The sequence below is a fragment of the Myotis lucifugus genome, unplaced genomic scaffold (genome assembly GCF_000147115.1).
Source record: "Myotis lucifugus unplaced genomic scaffold, Myoluc2.0 scaffold_37, whole genome shotgun sequence".
Lineage (NCBI taxonomy): Eukaryota > Metazoa > Chordata > Mammalia > Chiroptera > Vespertilionidae > Myotis > Myotis lucifugus.
This window is the reverse complement of record NW_005871085.1, coordinates 4,220,824-4,243,685: the sequence shown is the minus strand read 5'-3', so window position 1 is coordinate 4,243,685 and position 22,862 is coordinate 4,220,824. Positions and strand designations below refer to the sequence as shown.

General features: G+C 33.5%; 1 protein-coding gene across 5 annotated transcripts in view; it reads left to right on the top strand.

The window, feature by feature from the left end:
• The window catches only part of SPATA6 (spermatogenesis associated 6), a 49,595-nt gene extending 26,847 nt beyond the window's left edge, over positions 1 to 22,748 (top strand). For 2 of the 5 annotated variants that reach the window (XM_014454568.2, XM_023752759.1), the window contains 7 exons: positions 497 to 790; positions 4,741 to 4,828; positions 7,808 to 7,848; positions 9,772 to 9,959; positions 13,325 to 13,424; positions 17,304 to 17,395; positions 20,222 to 22,748. In XM_014454568.2, coding sequence (XP_014310054.2) covers positions 497 to 790; positions 4,741 to 4,828; positions 7,808 to 7,848; positions 9,772 to 9,959; positions 13,325 to 13,424; positions 17,304 to 17,395; positions 20,222 to 20,402 — 984 coding nt within the window. In that variant the 3' untranslated portion in view covers positions 20,403 to 22,748. The remainder of the gene's footprint in view (positions 1 to 496; positions 791 to 4,740; positions 4,829 to 7,807; positions 7,849 to 9,771; positions 9,960 to 13,324; positions 13,425 to 17,303; positions 17,396 to 20,221) is intronic. The other 3 variants (XM_014454569.2, XM_006087286.3, XM_006087284.3) reach the window with 3 other exon arrangements.
• Positions 22,749 to 22,862: the final 114 nt, after the last annotated feature.

The window sequence follows — 22,862 nt, the reverse complement described above, 5'->3', positions numbered from 1 at the left end:
CTTCTATATATTTATAATCATAGCACTCTGAATGAAACTTATTTTAATAGTTTTCTCAATAAAGATCTCATAATCAATTAGACATGTGTATTTTTAACATTACTGTATACCCTCTTAAATTATATATCTAGTTACTTAAATACTTAATTATAAACAATAAATCAATGTTAGCATTAATATTTTTTTTAGTGTACTGAAAAATAATTTTTCTGACTTTGTTTCCTAGATTTTTCAAATGATTAAATATTGGGTTTTCATTTTCATAAAGTACTTGTTAAACTTAGAAGGAAGTTTCATATAGTAAACTTTATTGACTTTTCGACAAAGAGTTTTCTAGGAGAATTTGGGTTTGACTTCCCTCAGGATATGCACAAATAGGAAAGACTGATCTAATTGGCTTTGATAGAGTATACTGCTATAAACTTATTTTTAAAATATATGTCTATTTACATTTATCTGTCTTCTACCCAAGTTCATTTTTATTTTTTATGTTTAGGATAAATATATTTACCATACGGCTCCAGTTGAAAAATCATACGGCAGACTGCAAACCAGAACATTAAGATCTCAAAAGAAAAAATCCAAGTCACCTGAGAGAAGTAAATATTGTGTAAATGCAAAAAACTACGAACAGCCTACGATTTCTTCAAAATCACACTCTCCATCTCCCTACACAAAAAGACGCATGTGTGAGCTATCTGAAGACACCAGGCGGCGGCTGGCCCATTTAAATCTGGGACCCTATGAGTTCAAAAAAGAAACAGATAAGCCTCCATTTGTGATTAGACATGTATGTGTTCTCTTAAACGTTTCCATTTGAAACTGAACTAATCTGTTCTTTCACGAAAATATTATTTTAAAACTTCTTTCAACTTCTAGCCTATGTTAATAACTTTCTTTCCTGAACTGTTAGCCTAGCAATCTAAAATGGAACATTAACTGGGAATAAAAGAACATTCTTTTGTCAGTTTTTAAATCTGACGAAGATCAAGCTCCACTATGAATGCCGTATTAAATCCTCTAAGTACCCATTTCCTTTCTTCTTATACTGTGTACAGCATAATAACTGCACTGATTGAACTTAGATGTAATTGATGTTAGTACTAAAATGGCAGAGTAGAATTTTAAAAGAGGACTTAGCTGTCTTTATGAGAAGGAAGACCCCCCCCTATTCTCCCCCAGCCTTTTTAAAAATTATAATGGAAAGTAAGTTTTCTTTAAAATCCTGTCTCGTGGGTAAACCTTATATAATGAATGGATCTTTGAAGCAAATCGTTATTTGATGGCGATGGAAAGGCCTTGGAAAGTGAAAAGCATTAACTTAAGGGTAGCATAGTTCTAATCTTTCTATACAGAAACCTGCTTTTCATATGGTTTAAGTTTAAACTATTACTATTACATTAGTCTTATTTCTTTACAATTTATAAGTTCTGATAAGATTTTTTTGTGGTGGTGTGTATCAACAATATCCAGATAATGTTTACTTGCTTGTTTGATGGCAGTTTCAGCATGCTTTTAATTTTATATCTGCCCTCAATTGTAAATTAAATTGAAAAGAAGGACATCCTAGGTGGCTGTGCACAAAGAAAACCAGGAATATTTTGGGGGTTAGCCACATAAATATTAGGGAAATAACTGTTCTTAAAATGTTTATTCTATTGTTGCTTTTCACATCAGTGTTCAAAATAGAATAATTCTAAGATGGCTTGTATAAACCTTGACATTTTTATGAAAGTGATTTTCCTCAGCTTTCTAATGAAGAGAAAGAAATGCATACAGTTAGAAAATTGCTTGCCTTATTGTATAGGAAATCGGATTTTTCCAGTTGTATTTATAAATATAGACATGTCTCCCCACCCCACTCCCATAGCCATTCATGGTTTTAAAAGTACTTAATAAATTGATAACCAAACCAAATTTTAATTTGTTACATGCATATGCAAAATGTTAGCACTTCTAAGAAAGACATTGGAGTTTCACAGCTATATTGTATGAAATATAGCCTAAAGAATATGGAGCAGTTTCAAGAAATCATTAGCATGCCCCCAAATAGACTGGCACACCATTCTAAAAGAGTTAAAGCACATTTTTTTCTTTTTCATTTATCCGGATAGGATTTTATTTATGCAGAATAATTGTGTTTTTCTATTGTGGTAAAACACATGCAGATTTACCATTTCATTCATTTTAAAGCATATAATTTAGTGGCATTAAGTGCATTCATATTGTTCTGCAGCTGTCACAACTGTCTAGTTCCAGAACTTCATTATCCTAAACCAAAACCCTGTACTCATTAAGCATCCACTTCCCACTCCTCCCTTCCTCCAGTCCCTTGCCACCACTAATCTGCCTTTTATCTGTCTGGCTTTTCCTATCCTGCCATTTCATATAGGTAGACTCATACAATATTGGCATTTTGTGCCTGGCTTTTTCATTTAGAACAGTGTTACTGAGTTTTCATCCATGTTGTAGCATGTATCAGTACTTGATTATTTTTATGACTGAATAATAACCCATTGTATGAATACATAACAAATTTTATCATCTGTTGATTGGAATTTGGGTGTTGTTGTTTTTTTGCCTTTTGGTTGTGTGAACAGTGATTTTATGAACATTTGTACAGATGCTTTTGTTTGAATGCCTGTTTTAATTCCTAATTGCTTTAATACCCAGTAGTGAAATTGCTGAGCCATTAGGTAATTCTGTGTTTAATTTGTTGAGGAATTGTCAAACTGTTTTCTACATGGTTTTACATTCTCACCAGCAATGTGTGAGAGTTCCAATTTATCCACATTCTTAACAACACTTGTTATTTTCCGTTTTGTTTTCTTTTTATTATAACTATCCTAGGGGTTTGGTATCTCATTATGGTTGAGATTTGCATTTTCCTAAAGACTAATGATGTTAAGCATCTTTTCCTGTGCTTGTTAGCCAATTGTGTATTTTCTTTGGAGAACTTTCTATTCAGGTTTTTTGCCCATTTTCAAGTAGGTTGTCTTTTTGTTGTTCAGTTGTAAGTTTTCTTTATATATTTAGGATTCTAGAATCTTATCAGGTATGATTTGTACATTTTTTTTTCTCATTCTCTGGCTTATCTTTTGATCCTCATTTAAATTTTTAAAAATTGTGCTAAAATATAAATAATAAATAATGTACTATTTTAACCATTTTTTAAAAAAATGTACTTTTATTGATTTCAGAGAGGAAAGGATAGGAAGAGAGAGATAGAAACATCAATAATGAGAGAGAGACTCATTGATCGGCTGCCTCCTGCACACCCCACACTGGGGATCAATCCTGCAACCCAGGCATATTCCCTGACTGGGAATCGAACCGTGACCTCCTAGTTCATAGGTCAACTTTCAACCACTGAGCCATGCTGGCAAGGATATTTTAAACATTTCTAAGTGTACAGTGTATTGGTATTAACTACATTTACATTATTAGATAACCATCACCACCATCTGTCCCCAGAATTTTTTTCATCTTGCTAAATTGAAACTCTGTACCCATTAACAATGACTCCCCACGCCCCTTTCCACATAGCCTCTGGCAATTACCATTTCTACTTTCAGTCTTTATGAATTTTACTACTTTGGGTGTCTCATATAAGTGGCTATTGTGAATAATACTGCTGTGAACACAGTGTCAAGATATCTGTTCAATTCCATGCTTTCATATCTTTTGGTAGATACTCAGAAGTGGAATTGCTGGATCATATTACAGTTTGATTTTGAAATTTTTGAAGTACCTCCATACTATTTTCTATATTAGCTGCACCAATTTACATTCTCACCAAAAATGCAAATGGGTTTGAATTTCCCCTCATTATCATAAACCCTTATTATTTTCTGTTGTTTTTTTTAATATGTGTGTGTTTGTTTTTTTATAATAGTAATCCTAATGGGTATGAAATATTATCTCATTGTGGTTTGAATTTGCATTCCCCTAACCATTAGTGCTATTGAACATTTTTTTTCATATGCTTATTGTTCATTTTTATATTTTTTGGAGAAATGTCTAAGTCCTTTGCCTACTTTTAATTGAGTTTTTAAATTAAGTTTTAAAAGTTTATATATTCTGCATATTAATGCCTACATATTACTATATCAGATAATTTGCAAGTGTTTTCTCCTATGGGTTGTCTTCTCACAGTCTTGGTATTGTTCTTTAGAACTTTAATTCATAGTTTTTAATTTTCCTGAGTAGCGCTGTCTTTTTTTGCACAGATTTATATCACTGACTTTTTTTTATTTTTGGTTAGAAAATGTGATTGACTGTTACTATCTGTAAGCTAGAAAGCACTCAGCATGCTGGGCTCTGAACACAGCCAAGACAAGACACTGAATTCAAAATCTATGTACTAAAGAGATAAGTAGCAAATGACCAAACTTGTTTTTGAAATGTGGCAAAGTAGATTCCTGTTTTTTAAACTTGGCAAACTAGGCAATGAAGTAATGAATATTTCCACTGTATATCTGTTCATTTCTAAATAGGCTCAAATATATAATTAAAAATTTCTGGAATTTTATATCAGTTTTGTTTAAAAATGAACAGCGAAATACTCAATTATGCTCTGACTTTGAAACATGCTGAACCATACGGTCACTGCCACATTAACCTGAAGATACGTGGTCTATGTACTTTAGTTGATTTTCTGGTGTCATAGGACTGAAACAAGGTTTAGGCTCTTATGGGTTTGTTTTTGTTTTGTTTTTTACATTGAATTCCTTCTTCTAGGTCGACCCCCCAAGTCCCAGGACTGATCCTTTATTTGGGTCTTCTAGCAGAGACTGTGAAAGGGATGGATGGTCCAGGATGCACAATGGTAAGCTACAGGTTCTCTCTCTTCATTGCTTTATTGCCTTGGCTACAGTCAAGCCTTTACTTGGCAACAGTTAACAAAAAACAATCTTTGCTGTATTGTTGGATGATATGGCATAGTGCTATTTTTTATAACCTATGGGACACCCATATAGGTACTCTCTAAAATTAATAGAATTTCTGTCTTGCTATAAACCATCTCCCTCTTTGAGATACAAAATATGTATTAACCAAAAAAATCTATTAACCTATTAAAGACTGATCCTTCTAGTAAAAAACAATAACTTGATTTTGTTTTGCTCAACAATTTCTAAATTTATTTGACTATGGAACTCTTTTCTCACCTTAACATATATTACTAACCTTGGGGAATACCATAGTAAAAAGAGTTCGTTATAGGTTTTAGACAGACATTTACACATATATTTGAATATTTGTTCTACCATTTACTTACAAAGTGGAAGTTCTTTAATAAATCCTTAACTACTTTGATAATCAGTTTAGTTATTAAAGAATGAAGATAACATGGTAAATGTTGCCATGTAAACTGCCCTAGCACACTGGACTTATAAATATCAGCTCTCATTATAATATATAAATAATATTTATTATTTATGTTTCTGAAAAGATAACATTCTTTAGGTTTAGTTTATAAGAATATATCTTTAAACTTTAGTTTTAGTCCGAATGGTTAGGTAAGTATTTTCTTACATTCAGTATGAAGAAGATTTTTATGAAGGTTAAATAGCATTGTATAATTAGGGATATTTAAGTGTTAATATCTACAGACATTGTCTAGTCAGATCAACAAGCATTCACCAGCAGCCCTTAAATTACTACATACCGACAAAGGTATAGAGAAAGAAAAATGAGAGAGTGAACAAAATATAATCATGACATGTAGTGAGCTCTCTTTCTCTTTCTAAACTGTAGCGTATAATCTCTTTTTATTAAGTGGGAAAATGAAACATTCTTCTCTGAGAACATTCAGAGTTTGTGCTCATTTATTTTGCTTTATTTTTTTAGCACTAAAGGGAGATATATGTGGTAATAAGTTTTTTATACCTATAATGTCAGATTATATGAAATTGGGAACAGATGTTATAAACTGTTTCTCCTCTTAGAAGAAATTTATGGACATGGAAAAATAAGCTTTAAGAACAAGAAAATAAAAAATAATTTCAATATAGATGTTTATTTGGAAGATGTCTTCGGATAGCACTTAAGTGTCTGATTATTTTTGACAGTTATGTATTTGCCGAATTTCAGACTTAAAGAAAAGTTGAAGGAGTACAAAGACTTCTAATATACCTTTCAGAATCCACACACACTAATATTTGCTTTTCTCTCTCCCTCTATATTTTTTTTCTTCCTGCCTTCCTGTGTGTGTGTGTGTATGTGTGTGTGTGTGTGCGCGCGCACACGCACACATGCCTGTATATAAAATTTTGACAAGGACATCACTATGGAATGAATTGTGTCCCTTCAGAACTTATATGTTGAATCTCTAACCCCATTGTCATGGTATTTGGACACGGAGCCTTTGGGAGGTAATGAGGTTTAGATGAGGTTATGAGGGTGGGGCCCTCTTCTTAGCATTAGTGCCCTATAACAAGAGACATCAGAGATCTTGCTCTCCGTCACTGCCATGTGAAGACACAGCTATAAGGCAGCCATCTTCGAGTCAGAACAAGGACACTTTCCAGAACCTGACTGTGCTGATACCTGGATCTCAGACCAGCAGCCTCCAGAACTATGAGAAAGAAATGTCTGTTGTTTAAGCCACCTAATCTATAGTGTTTTGGTTATGGCAGCCTGAGGAGACCAAAACAGATATTACGGTCTGTAATGCAATTCTCAGAGAAGGAAATTAACAAGATATAAGAACAACAACTAACCTATGAACCTAAATCAGATTTTGCTACTTGTCTCAATATCTTTATAGCAATAGAAATGCCACATCCTACATAGCCCTCAGTTGCCATGTCTCTTTAGTTATCTTTTACACAGATCAGTTCCTGAGACTGACTTCATATTTGACATTGATAATTTTGATAGGAACAATGAATTGTTAGAGTTTCTGAGTTTTAGATTAAAGCTCTAAGTCCTTCTCGCTTAAAGCCAGGATTGGTCCTTCAGGACTGAGTCGCATCTACACCTTTTGGGTGAAGGTCAACTATGGAGAGAGGATGGATGCAGAGGCTCTCACTTATCAGTGTGAACAATGACTTTATACAACATGGATTTTCATTTCTACTTTAGATAGTTGCTAAGAAAATGTTTTGATGACTGACTGCCATATTTTTATTTTAACCTGCACTGTTAGTCACTACTTGATATTTGATTAAATTGATTATATATTACATCCATTTGGTTAACGAATCCACAATCCAATGTCATTTTTGAGACAAAGTTACTTTTATTCTGTGTGCTTTTGTTTTATAATAAAGAAATCTATTATTCTTTTATTTGTGGAAGTAGCAACTGGACTAATCCAAGACCTCAGTTCCATTGCTTTTAGCTACACAGGCAGTCAGCCTCCTGAAATGTAGAGTAGAAATAATAGTCTTCTGTACTGTATTAGTCTGCTTAGACTGCCCTAACAAAATTCCATCGACAGGGGCTTAAGCAACAGACATTTATTTTATCACAATTCTGGAGGCTGGAAAGTCTTAAGTTCAAAGTGCTGGCAAGATAGGTTTCATTCCGAGATCTCTTTGGGCTTGTGCTCACTGTATGCTCACATGACCACTCTTCATGTGTGCGTGGAGGAAGAAATTGAGAGAGAGAAAGATCACATATGAACATGGGCAAGAGCCAGCTCTCTGATGTCTCATTTATAAGGCCATTCTTTCTATCATACAATGCCTTTATGCCTCATAATCATAGACACAGAGGGATAGATAGTAGCAGAAAGCAAAGATGACACCAACTTTTCTTATATTTGATATGAAATATTTATATTTGTACATCTTTTTTTCAGATCATTCTCATCATGGCAGCTACCGGACCAAGGATTATAAGGTATGTGGTATAAATTACAGAATGATGATAATTACCCTTGCTTTCAGGTAAAGCATAAGTTGGAGATTATCATAGTAAAAAAAAATGCACTAACAATAATTGTCATATCATGAATGGCATACTGCAAGATACTTTACTAAACAAACTATGGAAAAATCAATAAGTTAGCTATTATTAACCCTATTTTACATATGAGGGAAATGCATCTGTGAAAGATTAGGTAGCTTTTTTAAAGGTCAAACTGGCCTTAAAGGTCAAATATTTAGTAAATAATACTGCTAGAGTATAAGCTGTTGTTGTAGGCCCAATACTTAGTACAGTGACTAGAAGTTAACTGTGTTAATAAATGTAATTCCTCCTCTCATTCACTTTTGAACTCAACTCCAGATTATCACTTTAATCACTTCTTCAAAGCTATGCTTGTTAATATCACTGATGACCTTCCTGTTGATAAAAATCTGAAGGTTCATTCTCAGTCTTTTCTAACTTGACATATCAGCAATATTTGACCCAGTTACTTTCTTCCTTGAAATACATTCTTTAACTGACTTCCAGAACAACACATTCTCCTATTTCTCCCCCTTCTTTCCTGGTCACTCTTTTGTCTGTTTCCTTTTCATCTTCCCAGCCTCTCAGTAATGGAGTATTCCCAAAGCTCGGTCTTCAGATGTTTTCTTCTATTTACTCTCGCTTCCTTGGTGACATCACCTAGTGTCATATTTTTAAATACTATTTATATCTTTATCCTGGACTCTTCTGCAGAGCACCACTTCAATGTGTTAGCTGGTTAATAGATTAATAGATATGTGAAAGTAAACATGTCCAAAACTAGTCTCCTAATATCTCACTCTTCTACCCTTCCAATTGGAATGTTATAACTAATTCATACAAACTCAACTCTTCCAGTTGATTAGGCCAAAACCTTTGGTGCTATCTTTGACCTCCAGTCCATTAGCAAATCCTGTTGGCTCTCTCTTCAAAATGCCCTCTGCATCTGATCACTTTTCACCTCCATTGCTATCACTTTGGTCCAAGCCGGCATCCTTTCCTTTATTTTGTTGTGATAGTTTTCCAGCTGAATTCCCTGTCATTGCCTTTGGCCCCTCTATAGACTGTTCTTAACACAGTGGCCAAGGAGATCTTATTAAATTTAAAAAAGAAAATAAAAAGAAACAAAGGGCAGAATAGAAGCCTAAATCCTTAAAATCTACTTTTTGAACTCATCTCATACTGTTTTGTCCAGTCCTGCTGTCTTTCTTGCTATTTCTATTATATCAGGCATGCCCCCACCCACCAACTCTCAGGATCTTTGCATTTATTTTTCTCTCTTTCTTGAATGTCTTCACTAGTGTCTTCAGGCCTTTACTAAGACATTCTCTTCCGTATTCAGTCCCCATTTTCTCTCCTACTTGAAACTAACTTACCTTCCCTATCTACCCCTCCCACAGCAACCATCAAGAGTTCTTATCTCCTTTCCTGCTTTATTTTCTTCCCATGGTATTTGTCATCCTTTGAAATACTGTATACTTTTATCTATTTGTTTTGATGTGTGTGTTTTTAAATCTATTTTTCTTTATTCGAATGTAAATTTTACAACAAGGGCAAGAATCTATGAATTTGTCTATCCTGGTTCATTCATTTGTCTTTCCCCAGAACAAATGAAGCAATGAATGAGTATTAGGGTTAGAATTCTGTTCTGTTTGGCCTCATATCTTAAACTAGGCTACTATTTATGTGTATTTGTCTTTTGTTTTATATATATATAAAACAAAAGATTTATATATTGCTACATTCTAAAATTTACCTTCAAATATAGCAGTGGCATTTTAATTTTTACAAAGGGTGTATATGTGTGTGTGTGTGTGTGTGTGTGTGTATAATGTTGCTATATATATTCTGTGTATACATATATACTTTTTTAAGCAGGTTATCAGGACACCCCATGGCATAGACTACGATGACTCTTTGGAAAGGTGCGATGAGTATTTGAGCCCAAGGTCGTGTAGCAAGCCCCGGCATTCAGCAAGGACCTTACTTGTCCATTCAGCACCCTCAACAATGCTGAAGCATCCTCCAAGCCCTGTGTTAAACCGAGCTTCTCTCAGGGAAAGGTAACGCTTAGTGTCTATTTCTGGACTACTTTTTTGAATAATCATCACTAGAAAAGAGAAGGTAGCAATAATGTATGTGAAGTGATTATTTGTAAAAGTATAATTTGATTTTCAGAGCCTTGATTTGTTTTTGCTTAGAACATATTGTATATTATAATAGTGTTAGATACTCCTCCCCAACCCAGTGCTCTTGAAGTGAGTTTATTATTAGTGAGTTTAGTAATTTGAGTGACTTTAATCCTAATTAAGTACTATAGTTCATAAAAGTGAAAAATAGAGGATGTGACAGTTTGCTTTTAGTAGATTTATAGGTATTTAATATTATAGGCATATCTTATTTTTAAAAATAGCATAGATTATATTTTTCTTTTGGTGATAATAGTGATGTATATATTGCTGGTATATGGTACCTAGTTTCCAAGAGAATCTTAATCATTTAAAAATTCTAGCTTTTCCTCTAAAAAACACCTTTGCAACCAAAGTTAGCCACTAGTTATAATTTGAATGTGAAAGAAATAATTTCTCTTCATCTATTTTTTATTATTGTTGTTGTTGAATCCAAGTTGGGAATTGCTTGCCTCTCTCACAAATAATAACATAGAAAACAATAACTGTCACAAATTAAAAAAACAACACACCCAACCATTAGTATAGTGGAACTTCAGTTCTCAAACTTACTTAGTTCCAGAAGGCTGTTCGAGAGAAGCTATTTGCTCAAAAATCAAATCATTTTTCCCATTAGAAATAATGTAAATTGAATTAATCTGTTCCAGACCCACAAATGATTCCCTCTTTTAACTTTTCTTATATACAATACATTCCTAATGCACCATTTAAACTATAAATAAACACCTCTTTTCTTAAATTTATCAAACCACCACCTACTAGCCTTAAATAGGCACTTTCAGCACTTGTTCCAGGGGTGTCTTTCAGGTCAGCATGCAGCCTCTTTGCTTGTTCACATATCACTGCTTCTGAAATGCTGTCACTGGAGGCTGGATAGATGTGGGTAAGTTCTAGAAGGAAATGAGTGATTCCAATAGTAAACATTACTTAACATTGACTTGAGGTTAGTTTTGAATTTATCTAAAACAATAAAATTTGGGGGGGTGACTTTCACTGAGGTGACACACCTGTGCTTTGAGTGTATTTTCTATAAAAGATCTTGATTTAGTCTATAAAGAAAAATAAAATAACTTTATGGCATATTACTAGGAATAAAATCATTTTATTCTTTAGTGTACTCAGTACCATATCTTTAAATATGAGACATTTCTCATCTGGCTTTTCAGGTCACGCAGCAGTATATTTATGGATGTTTATACAATCCAATGGAATAATAAGGAATTTAAACTGCTGTAAATGTAGGTTATATATCCCAGGAAAAAATGGGGAGTATGACAAAACATACAGCTATAGGAATTTGTCTGGGTAAATATTCATTAAAATTAATTAAGTTTTCTCTAAAATTGCTGTAAAATGCTGACTCCTTAATCATGTATATGAATAAACAGACATTTAAAACCTTTATCAGTGACTCTAAGCAAATTAATTTTTTATTTATAGTTAAAGTTCTTTTTGCTTTAAGCGCATTTTAAAAACACCTCCAATAGAGTTTCACACCATAATGGTTTTAATTTGATGTGTTATGGTTCAGAAGTAGTTTTCCCTCAAAGTATAAATGTTAATATTATGGCAGCATTTGTATTAGGATGTAAAATTATTACTAAAATCAGACTGAGAAATACTAGCAAATCTAATTTAAAAGGAACTGATTTTCTTTTAAATCATGCTTGAGGTTTTGATTTTTGTAAGTGGAGTAAAATATTCTTATACAATCATTTCTTATACCACAGCACAGACTAGCAGTGATGGCGAACCTTTTGAGCTCGGCGTGTCAGCATTTTGAAAAACTCTAACTTAACTCTGGTGCTGTGTCACATATAGAAATTTTTTGATATTTGCAACCACAGTAAAACAAAGATTTGTATTTTTGATATTTATTATATATATTTAAATGCCATTTAACAAAGAAAAATCAACCAAAAAAATGAGTTCGCGTGTCACCTCTGACACACGTGTCATAGGTTCGCCATCACTGGAGTGGATCCTCTCCTGGTATCTTTGAAGGTACCAGGGGGTCCTGTAGGAGCTACATATGGATCTCAGATTTTCAAGATGCATACATATGTAGCAAGTAAGGTCTGCCAGGATATTTGCAGAGATGCAATGATACTTCCTTTTTAAAAAGCAGGAGGTTAAAATTTAGATATTGTTGATTACATTCTTTACAACAGGTTTTATAAATCATTTATCCTGCTTATTAATAGGCTAAACTCTGAGTAAACATATAAAATTGTAACTTTAAGAACAAACTGGGAGATAAAAAGGCAGTTTCAAGCAACCAATTAACATTTTAGTACTCATTCCTTTATAAAGGAATTATCAATGGCATTTTATGCACATGCACTATAATCATATGTAGACATTTTCATTGTTACTTATACAGCTTCATTATACTAATGTCAGTTTTGAGTTTGGTCAGGGATATAAGAAAGAGGAATGGCTGCTTTATTCTTTGACATTTTTAATTCCAACATTCAGACTCTAATAAAAGACATATTTTTCTTCCTTATTTTTCAATATTTACTTTTCAAAAATACACTTACATCATAGTAGAAACTAGACAAGTGATACCATCTGTACTGGGATGGGATCATTCAATTTTTATGTTCCCCTGAATTTTTTATTTATTTGTTTATTGAGGTATAACTGACACACAACATTATATTGGTTTCAGATGTATAACATGATTATTCGATATTTGTATTGTTCCCCTGTGTTCTGAAGAGTAAGAACATGATTGAATTATAAACAATATTTCAACCTATTGTAAATATTTTGTTTCATTTCATAAAATGTTTTATTCTGTATGCAGAAAGGCATTTCTTCCACATAGTTTGAGAATGATTCAATTACTAGAAAATAACCAATTTTAAATGCACTCTACATTGAATTATTGTTCTAATATGAAAATTTATATTCTTTATGTAGAGACAAAGCTCTAAAGAATTATGTATGGAAATTCTTAGAATGGTCAGATATATGGGTATGTTACTACAAAAGCATGTCAAAGTTTATTATTAAGTCTATTGAACATATTGTGAGTGCTTAATACTATAGCTGAGAATTAACCTGAGTTTATATCTGCCTCTCATCCTTGGTTGAAAGAAGAAAAATGTTACTTAATCTTATATATTATCACATCGGGATAAGAAAAAACTGACTTCCACTGTCTGGCATTTGGAAAGATTTATTTTTCTCACCCTCTAGATACAAATAACCTTTGTTTTTTATGCCTACAGATTCCATTCTGATTGGTGTTCATCTTCAAACTGCGATGAGATCCATGACCGGGTAAAAAATGTCTTGAAATCACATCAGGCTCATCAAAGACATTTTTATGTTAGTTTCTAAAATTTTCCCTTGAAGCCTTTTTATAACTGGGCATATAAACCACAACAGAATGCTAAAGTTTGCAACATTTAATCATTGGGAAGGAAAAGATACCACCTCCACATCTAACTTTCTGCCTGACCTGAGTCATGCAAAATGTTTGACACAGATCATCTGCACTATAAACAAAAATTAGGGGTTATTATCTCATAAAGAGTCAGTAAATAGTGACTTTATGATACTTTTTTCACATCCTTCAAAATACGGGAACTCTTGTTTTTTGGGCCAGTACAAAACAATTCCATGTCCTACCAATAGATTTGATTCTAAATGGTAGAATGAAGGAGAGGGTAAGAAAATATATATTTTGAAGAAGCCACCCATCTAATTTTTATGCTAATTAAATGTTTAAAAGAGGAAAAGAGCAGAGCAGATCTACCATGTTTAATATTAGGAAACATCAATATGAGAATATTTTTTGAGATAAGGTAAAAAAGTATACATAACAATATAAAAATAATTACTACTATATATTCTTTTTGTGTTTGATTCCTTTTTCATTTATTAGTTTTAAAAACAATTATCATGAGTGTCATGTAGGGCACTAAACTATTTTGAAACTATGTCATTGGTTGGATATAGATTTTAGATTGTGATAAGAACCTTTTATTATGCAATGCCCCTCTTTATCTCTAGAATTATTTTTTGTTTCATAGTGTGTTTTATCTGATGTTAGTATAGTTATAGCTACATTAATTTTTGGCTAATATATGCAAGGTCTGTATTTTTCCATCCTTTGCTTTTTATCATTAGACTTAAAGTACATATCTTATAAAAGCACATGAAATATTTTTCAAGAATGAAAATCCAGAATTTTTTTGTCAACTGATGGGGCTTTCATTTGGATTAATAAGTGTTTTTTTGCCATTCATTTTCTTTTTTACTAATTTTTATTTATTTTTTTACTATTCTGTCATTGGTTTCCCTAAAGATTTCAATATGCATACTGACAATCATAGGAGGACCTAAAAACATTAACTCTTTTTAATCCACCTCTTTTTTGTGTTTCTATTATCATGCCTTTTAAATTCTGCATATATGACAGACAAATTTTGTTTATTCATTTAAGCTCATATTTACCCTTTCTATTATTATTCATTCTTGCCAGTAATTTCATGTTCCCATCTAGAATCATTTCCCTTTTGCTTGAAGAATTCCCTATGACACTTAGTAAGTCGAGAATTTCTCCTTTTCACTTAAAAGAAGCACTTCACGGCTTCTCTATGGTGTATCCAAATTGTCAGCATCATAGGATTACTTGAACACAAGCTCTGTGATACTGCCCTGCCATCTGATAACCTAGACGGCCACTAGGCTACTAGCGGGCTAGTAGCATAGACAGTTTAGATGCACTGGACAAAGGGGTGATCGACGTTCTGAATGGAATGGAGTGGGTGGCACGAGATTTCAACATGCTACTCAGAATGGTATGCAATTTAAAACTCAGGAATTGTTTTTTTCTGGAACTTTCCATTTTGCATTTTTGTACTGCTGTTACCCAAGGATAAGTGATTTCCATTCTGGACTATATCATTTCAACATACCTACATAAGAAAACTTACTAGATACCAGCTTGAATGAATTTGGGCCTAATTTTCATATAAGAGAATGATCTAGTGGCCTGGGATGGAGGTTTTGATTTCATAGTCCAGTTTGTTTGCATTCTAGAAGGCAGTATAATGTAGATCAAGTTAGGTCTAGATTTAAATTCCAGCTCTGCCTCTTAGTTTGTATCTTTGGGCAATTTTTTAAGAGTTTTTCTAAGTTTCAATATATTTGATGTGGTTATTGAAGGCTTAAATGATATCCATATAAAAAGTACCTCAGTCCTAGATATCTTGTAGGTATGCAATAAATATTGTTGCTGTCCATCTTTTTCTGTACTTTCATGTGAGCAAATGGGAATGTGAACGAGGAATAAGGGGTGAATCACCTCTTTATGTCCTGGGAATGTATTTTCTGACACTGACAAGAATGATACATCTCTTCAAATGTTTGCTTGATCCATAGTCAATAAGTTATAATAAGATGTGATGTTTTGCCTCTTTGTTTATATATAACCTGACCTTTAAATAAAAGACTATACAAGGACTCTTATAATAGATGTGTGTGTGAAATATATATATGTCACAAAATGGAGTCTTAAATTTTGATGGGAATAACTATGAAGGTCATCTAGGCCTTTTTGTTTCTCAGGGCATAATTCGCCTCCATGAAATCGTTGATCTAAATGGATATCAGTGCTCTGCAGTGATCTTACTCACTCTTAAGACAGTAACTCTGTTCTTAGAATGCTTCATTAATTAGAAAGTTTTTCCTTATTTTCTTTATTTTGTCCTTTATTATGTCTCCTAATAATTCTACCCTTTGGTCCTTTCTATCCATAGAGTTTCATGGAATAAGCAAGCCTTGTTCCATGTGTGTGCAGGAACTCTGTCTTAGGCATCTTTCTGTCCTCAGAGTCTAGAATAGTAACTACCCAGCTCAAAATACGGGTTTTGTTTAATAATTAATTTAGGCTCAGATTTTTTAAAAGATACTTTTTGTATGTTTTTTTCATATATAAACATTTGAAATTTAGTCAATATTTTTATTACAATGTTGTCAAAATTAATTTTTCAACTGTATTGACAAAATTAAAGAGTGTTATCATTCATTAGGATTTTTAAATTTAATATTTATATTCTGTTTTATTTAGTTCTTACAACATATTTCTTGAAATGGAAAACATTACCTTTTATTAATTTCTTTCACTTTTTTGTAGTGTCTTTTGTATTCCTGATAGCCAATTACACTTTCTGTGATGATAGAGTGAATGCTTCACTTTGTTGATTTATCAGACTGGGCAAAAATAAGTAATATCTAGTAGCTACATGCTATCTAAGAAAAAAGATCTAAAAACTAATAATAAGGAAAGGTTGAAAATAAAAGGACAAATGTATACCATACAAGCACTAACTAAAAGAAAGCCATTGTAGCTATATAAATAGTAAACCAAAAATGGGGGGGGGGGAGGCATTAATAGAATTAAATAGAGTTACGTTGTAAGGATAAAAGGTTTTAATTTACCTACAAGCTTTAATAACTCTAAATATATATTCACATTTTCTGGGTTTTTTTGACTTACATTTTTAACAGAATGCTTTCTTCACAATTTCATGCTATCAGCAAAATTTAAAAATTATTTTCTTCATAATCTATTTTCAGCTGATTTCTTATATAAAGTGAATTCTTTATTATAATCTTTATAGCGGTCTGTTTGTGCTTACTAGTTCCTTTTGTTATCAGTTTTCTCTATTTTTATTCTAGTTTGAGTAGATAATAAGGGTATTGGCCAGTCGGTGAGAAAGATATTTGGTATTAAATTACATAAATGTCATACATTAAGATAATAATTACTAAAAGGATATAGTTTACAAAGCTATCTCTTTAGGATCCTATTTCTTGTGCTCTTGAATGTGTCTGGACAAGCTACTTATACAAGGAGGAGTAGCCATGTATCTTGATTCCACCTAACAATGTGTAAGATATTACTACACATCTTATTGCATATCTTAATACACAGTATCCGTTCCCTTTCATTTGTTGATTCAAGAAACATCTACTGGGTATCCAGTCTTTGATAAACAGTATTAGCAAAAATATAATAAAACTATTTAGTCTTACTGAACAGAATAATAAATTCTGACTTACCCTTTTGTTTCTTTCCTAAGATGTCCAAATATTTAATTCAATTTCTTATAATGGGGGAGAAGGAGAGCATTTCCCAAAGAGACATGTGCCATTTTAATTATAAAACGAATTAATGAAAATCTTCATACTTTTCAGGATGAGAGAGACCCAGAGAAGGAAGACGAACTGGAAATGAAAAGAGGTCTTTTCTACAAAGACTATGCCTATGACAGTGATCCCGAGTACAGGTATGAACTTGGTTAATTCTCTACAGAGAGGTCTTTCTCATAATTGGTACAAAAATAGCCTGATTCTTAATCTGCTAGATTTGTGGGAAATTTAGACTCAAATGAGCAATTATTAATTAATTATTTTTATATATTTAAAATATTTAACTGTGAAAAATCCTATGAAAACATTTTAATGTTTGCATTAAAGAAACTCTTCAATGAAAACAAATACAGTCAATGAATGGTGATGCTCTCATCCTACTTAAGGTTTTCAGTTTATTTGCCTTTTCTGCAAATCTATATACCCAAGGCTTATTTTAGGCTTTATTATATATCCATGCTAGCTGTCTTATGTCTTCCATAACCTTTGAATATAAAATTAATTAGGAAGAAATCTTTTACTTCCAATACTTTGGGATTTGGGGGCTAGTATGGGGAAAGAATCTACTACCCATGTAGACTTCCTTCTCAATTTCATATTACGTCTCTTACAAAGTTTTAGACAACTGTGGTAGCCTTGCCAATTCCCAGGGCCCTGGGATACTCTTTCCTCCTTTTAGCACCTCCAATGTCTGTCTCAGTTCTCTTCAGAGCTTATGGCAGCACCATCCTGTTTGAGCATAGTCCTAATTAAAGACTAGGCATAAGGTGATGCTTCATATAGATGGGAGTTGGCCATAAAAAGAGAGAAGGATAAACGTAATTTGAACTTAGTGTTTAGAATATGACTTGGCCTCTTATACCTGTTAATTAAAATTTTAGCTATGTTGTTTTTTAACCGTTTGAGTCTCAAGCAGCGCGATTGCGCTGCTTGGTATTTCTCGACATAAAATAAAAAAAGCGCTATCACGCTGTTTGGGTCTTTTCCTACTCATTTAGAGAAAGCGCGGTTGCTCTGTTTGGGATTCTTCGAGAGTGTTTTTTCAATACCCCCTGGGACTCAAATGAATCGTATGTTTTCTCGACATAAAATCTCAGCAGCGCAATCGCGCTGCTTGGGACTCAAACGGTTAAGGAATTTGCTATTAATTTAAACTGTTTTCTGTTTGTCCATATTTTTGAGTTTACTAACAGTAGGAATACGCTCAATATAAATGCTATAAGTATGAAATTATTTATAATAGAATATCAATCTGAATAATTTAAATTTTACAAATATATTTTTAAGTAACACAAGTTTGAGTATAGTTTTCATTTCTTCACCATTGATCACTATCTGATTAATAAGATGTAACAAACAGCCAAAAGCTACCTTTAGTATTAACAAATGGAAGAAAAATTCTAAATAATACATAGACTTAAAAATGTCCTGAATAACTAAGAATAAAGATAAAGAGTGATATTACGAACATTTTGTACATTGCCCACTTGTGTAAGAATTTGGCTGGGGTATCTAGCAGTTGAATTACTAAGTTGACTTTGCATATTTAAGCTTACTGGATCATGTCAAACTGTTTTCCAAAGTGAGTGTATAAATGTTTTCACTACATCATCACTGGCACACCAAGCTCTGAAATGGTAATACAGCCACTTCATGCACTTTTTCATGGTCATTTATACAGTGTTCAGGTGGTAAGATTGACTTCAGGCAAAATAGAAAATATATCTCTAGACAACTCCAAGTGTTCCTATTTCACAGTTGACAGTGGAGGTAACATCATGGAACTGACAAGTTAGGAAATAAATTGTTTGCGTGAGATGTGATTCTAGATACATATATGAAGAAAATATTTATAGAATTTAATAGTCGGGACATATAGTTTTATATGGTACAAACTTAATAATCTCTAGAATGCCTAAGAGGTCTTACCTATAACAAGTACTTAATTTATTGAAGTAGGTCAAGGATTTATTTAAAAAAATAAACTTAGTCTTTGAAAAAGCCAGCATTTTATTTCTAGCAGATAATGTAGTGAGCCCAGAACTTAATTTTTTGTGATATTAAAATTATAACTTAGGTATGTTTTTAAAAAGTACTATCGAGCCTTCAGAAAAACTTGCCTTTTCTTCTCTATTCCACTACAACTATTTCATAGCTTCCTATATGTTCTTTTTCCCCCTTCAAAACTGTTAAAATGACAGTAGGTTCCTATCACTTCAAATACACCCTCTTCTGCCTTTTTTTCCTGTTTCCAAAGGTGGTTCATGTTCAGTCTAATTTTCTGTTCCCCACTGAGGACAGCAGCAGCCTGGCACAGTAGAAAGGGCTCAGAGCCACAGACATGCCACCCCTTCCATTTCACCACCTGCTAGCTGGGTGGTCGTAGGAAGTCACTTGACTTCAGTTTCTAGTTACTAACTTCAGAGGGTGTAAGTTAATATGTTAATATATGTAAATACATATAAAATACTTAGTAGTTCTCATAATTAATAACTTCTGTGTGCCAGTTAAGAACTATACTATGCACCTTACATACACTCTCTTTAATTTTTAAAACAATAACTGCAAAAATACAGTCAAGGAAGCTGAGACACTGGACGATTAAAGAAGTGGTCCAAGGTCCCCAGCCTCTAATGGATTAAATGAGAGTCAGTGCCAGGTCTGTCTAACTCTCGTAACTGGCCCTTGAGCACCCTCTACACTCTGCTTCACCACCTTACTTACCTCTCTTCTCCGAATTCCTTTCAAACCCTGTCTCTCACACACAATTTTCATTTTAGTGTTCTGTAATTGTTTTCATGCAAATAATGCCACTCTTTAAAGGCACAGGCCTTATTGTCTTTTATTTCTCATAGTCCAAACAGAGTATACATACCTGTGAAGCACTTCATCGATGTTTGATTTAGACAGTTGTGCCTCTGGACTAGTCTCACCATGGTAATCCCGTGCATTCTTTCTTACAGCTCACTTCAGCGGCCACGTGGCACTCTCCAAATGGATGACTGTGAATACTGGTCCAACAGGGCAGCCCCTTACAAAGGAAAGTCCCACCGACCCGTCTTTGAGAACAGCATGGACAAGATATACAGGAACTTATACAAAAAGGCCTGTAGTTCTGTTTCTCATACACAGGAAAGCTTCTGAAATCATCCACGATGAACTATATGAGTGTCCATGTCAACTTCAATGAAAGCGTTTGATGTGATCAATATCTGTATTCCTTTCTTTTTTAAACAGGTGGCTCTCATTGAGTGCAGTAGGTAGACTTGAATATGTCCATTTCTTCAAACGGCACATTATCATAGGCAAGCCTTTTTTAATCACAGAATAGAGTGCTATGTTCCAAAAGTCAAAGCTCTGCCACACAAAGTCCAGTGTGACTGCGAGAGGATATTGTCACATGTTATCTCATGTCACCATTGAAAATCCAAGACTGGATTTGCTCTAAGCATGTTTTGCCTTAATTAACTTGTAATTTTCTCTTCATGTACTTAACTGGTTATCTTGTCTGAGCAAGATTTAATTAATATTAACTCCCTTTTCTTACTAATGAGCAAAAAGATATCCTATGTAGAAATGAATTTCCCAAGAGTTTTAACCAGCATTTTCTACCTTTTTTCCTTAGAAAAGTCTATTTATATTTTTTAACTCATAAAAACCACTTTCTTTTTAAAGTTTTTATAATCATTTACTCTCTCTCCTCTAAAAGAACTTCCTAAGTTGCTTAAAATGCACAACAGTTATCTAGGATAGCAGAACCCATGTGTGACCCAAAATCTGAATAACTTATTTTTAAAGATATAATTCTTTGTCTGATTTTCTAGAGCCATGTCTTTTGGTACAAACAGAATCAGAAAATAGCCTCTGTTAGTAAACGTGTAGAGACTCATGGATTATATTGTAAACTAATTTATTTAAAGTTTTCATAGGTATCAAATGGCCCAAGAAAGTCATATCCTTACTTTAAAGGACACTTGGAACCAAAATGGGAGTAAAGTATTATAGCAGAACTCTTTGTGGTAGGCACTGCAAAGTCTGTTGGTTGATAAAATTAGCTCCTTCCCCAACCCCCAAACACACACATGTGAGGCCAGCGACACTCTGAGGATAGGAAGAAATCAGTTACCTCATATTCACAAGAGTGGACAGAGGGAAAGCAGAGAAAGATAGATATGGCTTCCAAGCTTAAAGTTGACTCCAAGATAATGTTGTCTCATTGACTCTGTCTCTTGTTAATTCTACAGCTATGATTTTAAAAGAAAAAAATTGACTTGAACTTCATTTAAATTGAAATTAACTTGTAAAAGTGGGTGAGTTATTTTTGTATTAGGAGAAAATATAATACTTGCAATCTAATAATAGGACTTTTTAATTTCATGTTAAGAATGTTTTAGTATGACTTGAACTTCATGTTAAGAATGTTAATTGCATGTTAAAAATGTTTTAGTACAACAGTCTGTGATATGTCAGAAAATGCATCAGAGATAGGAGCCAGGAGTCCTCGGCTCTCGTCCTCGGCTCTCGTCCTCGCTGCCATTTTCTAGCCGAGTCTCTTTAATTCCCTGGTCTTTAGTTTCCATCAGCTATCAAGTGATGAGAATGGAATAGATCAGCATTTTCTGAACCAGGTCCTGTGAACCACTGTTTTAGGAAATGGTTGTAGAAATGTAAATGCCAGTATTGCATTGGTCATATTAGTTTAGGGAAATCTGTGCACTATATTTACCCTCCCCCCAACATACAGAGTCACAGGTAGGATGACAGGAGTGAAAGGGAAGGCTGTTAATGCTGAATCAGCAGTTGCAGGCTGGGGCTGTCCTGCTGAAACTCGGACATGTGGTCATCATAGTCATAAGAAACACTAGTGTATCAGAGGCACTAAGAAATGCTGGCATAAACCTGTTTTGCTCTAGCATCAAGTAGAGAGTCTGGCACTTATTGGTACTCACTAACAACATATTGCAGTAACCCAGAATTTTCTCAACAAAATTAAGCATGTATAGTATCTGTTGTCATGGCCATCTTTCCCCTGGTATTCTGTCTTCCTCAACCTCTCACTCCCTCTCAATGTCACCCTCAGGTGCATGTGGACACCAGCGGGGGAAATGCTGGACTAGGTACCCCTGGTATAAGGTTAAATAATGACGTTTTGTAAAATAACCTTTTGACAGTCAAAATTGAATAATGCTTTTACAAAATTATATCCTCAATGAAATTTAGGTGTTTTTTTCTTCTTTTGTGTGTGGAAATAAATGAAAAACTTCCCCATTTAAAAGTTGCTGCTTGTTAAAAAGAACAAATATGAACTTCAAAGAAAATGTTTTGCTATCATAGAATATCTCTCAAGTGAATTAGTACCACAGAAATTACTTACTGTACCTATATCTGCCATTGGCTTTGACAAAGGCCACAAAAGGTGGGTCTCGGGGGATCTTCGGGAAGTGATGTTCTGAAAGCCACATCCTCTGATTAAACCTGACATCTCTCTGAGTCGGGTGCAAATCTTTAGATATGTGGCATCTGTGCTAAGTATCTGATTACTTCTGTTCAGTGGTCTTATGCTATCTATGACTGTGATCTATGTATATCTAAAGGTAAAGCTTA